Consider the following 4,232-nt stretch of genomic DNA (forward strand, 5'->3'; position numbering starts at 1 on the left):
TCTTTGTCCTTCAGGCTCAAAAGTGTGGTCCATGTGTACATGTGATGGAGGCATGCACAGTGCCAGTAGGTGGTCTCAATAGCCATGCAGCAAGCTCTGTACATGTGATTAAGGAATGGCATGGATATTCAAGTGTATTTGAATTGCATTTGTTTGTTTTTGTCAATATTATGCTAAAATATACTTTGCTCAACTATATTTAAGTTCCCTAAGAAGAGCCAACCTTCAATTTTGAAAATTCCCACTTTATTCCCATAAATTCCCATGGAAAGATTCCATCTTTGAAAATTCCGGGAATTTTGCAACCCTAGCTATAAACGGTGTAACAGACTCAGTAGCACTAGGAATACACAAAAAGATTTCTGCATTATCAACTGAATGCTTGAAAACAGTTTGCAACCCTATAGCTTTACAGAAGAGCTTCATTCTGTTTTAATTAGGTAACACTCAGCAGGTTGCATATATGAAAGGCTGCTTCGCTTTTCTACTCATCTGTGCACTTAAAGCGCTTTACACAACTTGTGCTTATGCGAATGGGTGAATGCACATCTTTCTAAGTGCTTCATAGCTAACATTCATACTCCGATGGATGCATTGGAGAGCAATTGAGGATTAGTATCTTACCCAGGGATATTTGGCATGTAGACTAGGGGAAGCCAGGAATCGAACCACCAACCTTCCGATCAGTGGATGACCTACTCTACCACCTGAGCTACAGCCACCCCGAGATCACCTGATGGTCGGGGTCATATTTGTCAGGTTATTGGGACCAACCTGCGAACTGTGTTGGATCAGTGATGAGCTACTACGTCATCTATGGGTTTTCTTCTTTTTTTTCTTAATGTCGATGCCTGGGAATCCTCGTGACATCAGCTTTTCCTGTGTAAAACGGTGTCATAGCACATTTAGTCAAATGTTTGCCAGAGAGAGGTGACAGACAGTCAGTGCATGTTGAAGTACATTGTTGTTATGGGACTTTGACAGAAGCTGTGACTGAAGGACCTGTAGGGCCAAAGAGCATCAGACAAGTGAAAACCAGGATGCAAGAAGAAGTTTAACATGCTTTTGCTCCTGCTGAGGTAGAGGGAAGTGTACTCTCTATGGAGGAGCACTAAAAAGGTCACCTCCAGCTTTTGATCCTAGTTTTTCTTCCTGAGACATCTGGGAAGTTGACCGAACCAGGGGTGGGATATCAGAGCCTCAAATTTATATCACAGGATATGAGGGAAATTTGTGATGATGCAGAAAAAAAGAATGGATGACTGATTGCAGCTCACAGACAGCAGCATTTATTAATGCAAAAATAAAGAATGAGCTACTCTCATTGTGGCACACTGCCACTCTGCCAATCTGAATCTATGCCTTACAGTGCCAACAGCAGCATTATATACAGTGATACAGTGTAAGACAGCTGTGAACACAAGTAGCCTGGGTAGTTTTTTCAGGAGAAATGTTTAACATTTAGAGAGGATAATGTGGATGGCATCATGCTAGTCTGTGGGATGACTTTGGAAGTCAGGAACCTCTTTTGATCTCCAAAGTGAGTGAAGGCAGAGGCAAGAGTTAAATGCTGGAAGCTGAAGTAGCAAGAACGTTGTTCAGAGTTCAGAAAGGAGTTGAGACAAGCTCTGGGGAAGTTCAGCTGTAGTGCTAAGGGTAACTGCAGAGGAGGAGATGCAGAGTGTTGGTGTGACAGAGGAGGATTCTGGGATAGTGTGAGATGAAGGCAGATAATCTGCTGTGGTGACCCCTAAAGGGAAAAGCTGGACAAACAAGGTGGCGACTTCGTTACTGTAGGTGGCTGACTTTATGGAAAGATGTTGGCTGACTTGAAGCAGAGTGAGACCGAGGCTTGTCTCACAAAAATGTCCCAAACCGTATTTCTGCTTCACTATAAGAGTATTTGATATTGGATTAAAATTTCCTTTTTAATGAAAGTGGCTGTGCTGACTTGGCGAGGACTCTGATTCTGTTGTTTAACATCATGTTTGTATCTCAAGCCCAGGGATTGATGTTACCACAGAGCTCGACAGCTGGATCGATAAGTTCTGTCTGGATGCTGATGTGTTTGTTCTTGTGGCAAACTCTGAATCCACGCTGATGCAAACGGTAAGAACTGCATGAAGAGATGAGGTTCAAACAGGACTGTTGATGACATGTCAAAACAATCTGAGTGAGGGGATTGTGTGACACTGCTGTGCATTGGGAACATTTTGCTTATATGGTGTTTTCCCTGTCAAAGGTCGTGTGAGGAGAAAACATAATCCAGACAAATAATTTCTTTTAACAGGGACAGGTATTCATGCTTTACTGCCAACACAAATAAATTCAACAACTGACATGCGTAGAACTCTGCAGCTTTGTGCACAAAGAAGCCTGGTTTTTGCACACTGCTGCAGTTTGATGCTCTTGTGGGTAGCTGTTGGTGCTCACAGCTGAATCTTGCTTGCTCAAATGAATTCCCTTTTGACTGTTTGGAAGCAGGAATTTAATTGTATGAGTGCCAATGAAAACATACTACCTTGAAACTATTTACTTGGATTGTTGTTTTGTTTTTGTTTGTTTTTTTTGGCACATGACCTTTGACAGAAGAATAATTCTATAGTTGCCATCAGGAAAGGTCATCACAGATGAATCCAAAGTATTTCAAAGGGTTCTTTTTCTTTTGATGAAAGATTTCTGTCCTGATGGGTCTCATTCAGAGTAACAGTGCCTCCCTCAATAATGGTGGTTTGAGTATAAAGAAATGTGAATCTAACATTTTTTTTATTTATTTTTTTGCCAACCATTTGCATTTTCTCATTCACGGATTCCTTTTTTTTTTTTTTCAAACATTGGTACATTTTCATGCTGCAGGAGAAGTCCTTCTTTCACAAGGTCAATGAGCGACTTTCCAGTCCCAACATTTTCATCCTCAACAACCGCTGGGATGCTTCTGCCTCAGAACCTGAATATATGGAGGAGGTCAGTTATGGTGTATACACAAAGTACTTCTTTATGGCTGTTGTAACACTAGCAAGAGTGTCCACTTCAGTTTAGCATTTACCATTTGATGTCTCACATGGGACATTTTGGTCTCCTAACAGCTAAAGAGGTGTCCTTGTTGCTGTGGTGGGCAAATTTAAAGACACGATAATGACTTTGTTAAAGTTGTGTGTGCATGAATGCGTATTAGCTGTCAGGAGGTACTACAAACCTTAAGATGGTCCTTATTGTGGCTTGTTGGTTACACACTAAAGGGCACTATTCCAGGAGAAATCACCTCAAAACTCTCAATACCTGTCTAAAGATTCATTTTTTTAATAATGTGTTAGTCTGATGCTGCAGTGTGTCCTCTTTGCCTTGTATTAGAAGTTTCTAAGAGTTTATGAAACGTTTCTATTTAATTTTTCTTAATACCGTAAATGTATAAATCTCAATGTGGCATCACTTCCTCATCCAAAGAAAGCTTTGTTCTGGTAGGCTTTGCCTTTGTGATTCTTGCTAATTTAAGTGTGTTCTTGCTCAACCAGGTCCGTGGGCAGCATATGGACCGTTGCACTAATTTTCTGGTGGATGAATTGGGTGTAGTGGACCGAGCCCAGGCTGGTGACCGTATATTCTTCGTTTCTGCCAAGGAAGTACTTCAGGCTCGTGTGCAAAAGGCTCAAGGAATGCCTGAAGCAGGTGAGGGAACCAGTCTGCGCAATCAAAACTCTGGAAAGGTTTGAATTTTGAAATACGCAGCAAAAAAAGTTCCTTGACAAGCTCTGTACAATGATAAGATTGTACTAGATCGATCGGGGCCCAAGTTGTTGACTGCCTCTGGTGCTGTTGGCCAGTGGAAGGCTGGTAGGTACTGGGCTACTGTTGGCTGAAGATGAGACGGTGAGAGAGGAGAAAAGGCAGGATTGTGGAGGAGTGGGTACTTTAAATGTAAGGACCATGACTGATGTGATGGACAGGATGAAGGTAGATGTTTTGTGCATGCAGGAGACAGAGTGGAAGGTAAGCAAGGCCAGAAAACATTTTCTGCTTTTCTTTACAGCCATGTGACAAGGTTATTAATCCCATCATGGTGCCACACAGCCATTTGTGAGTGTCTGTAGCTAAGGAGGTAGAGGAGGTCATTTACAGTGGGGCAAAAAAGTATTTAGTCAGCCACTGATTGTGCAAGTTCCCCCACTTAAAATGATGACAGAGGTCAGTAATTTGCACCAGAGGTACACTTCAACTGTGAGAGACAGAATGTG

At 41.9% G+C, this 4,232-nt stretch overlaps 1 protein-coding gene across 1 annotated transcript in view; it reads left to right on the forward strand.

The window, feature by feature from the left end:
- mfn2 (mitofusin 2) overlaps positions 1 to 4,232 on the forward strand; it is a 32,501-nt gene that overhangs the window by 12,978 nt on the left and 15,291 nt on the right. Inside the window, exons 6-8 of the mRNA XM_005752312.2 lie at positions 2,001 to 2,109; positions 2,857 to 2,964; positions 3,513 to 3,666. Coding sequence (XP_005752369.1) covers positions 2,001 to 2,109; positions 2,857 to 2,964; positions 3,513 to 3,666 — 371 coding nt within the window. The remainder of the gene's footprint in view (positions 1 to 2,000; positions 2,110 to 2,856; positions 2,965 to 3,512; positions 3,667 to 4,232) is intronic.

Source organism: Pundamilia nyererei, unplaced genomic scaffold (genome assembly GCF_000239375.1).
Source record: "Pundamilia nyererei isolate P.nyererei 1_Seehausen unplaced genomic scaffold, PunNye1.0 scaffold00352, whole genome shotgun sequence".
Taxonomy (NCBI): Eukaryota; Metazoa; Chordata; class Actinopteri; order Cichliformes; family Cichlidae; genus Pundamilia; species Pundamilia nyererei.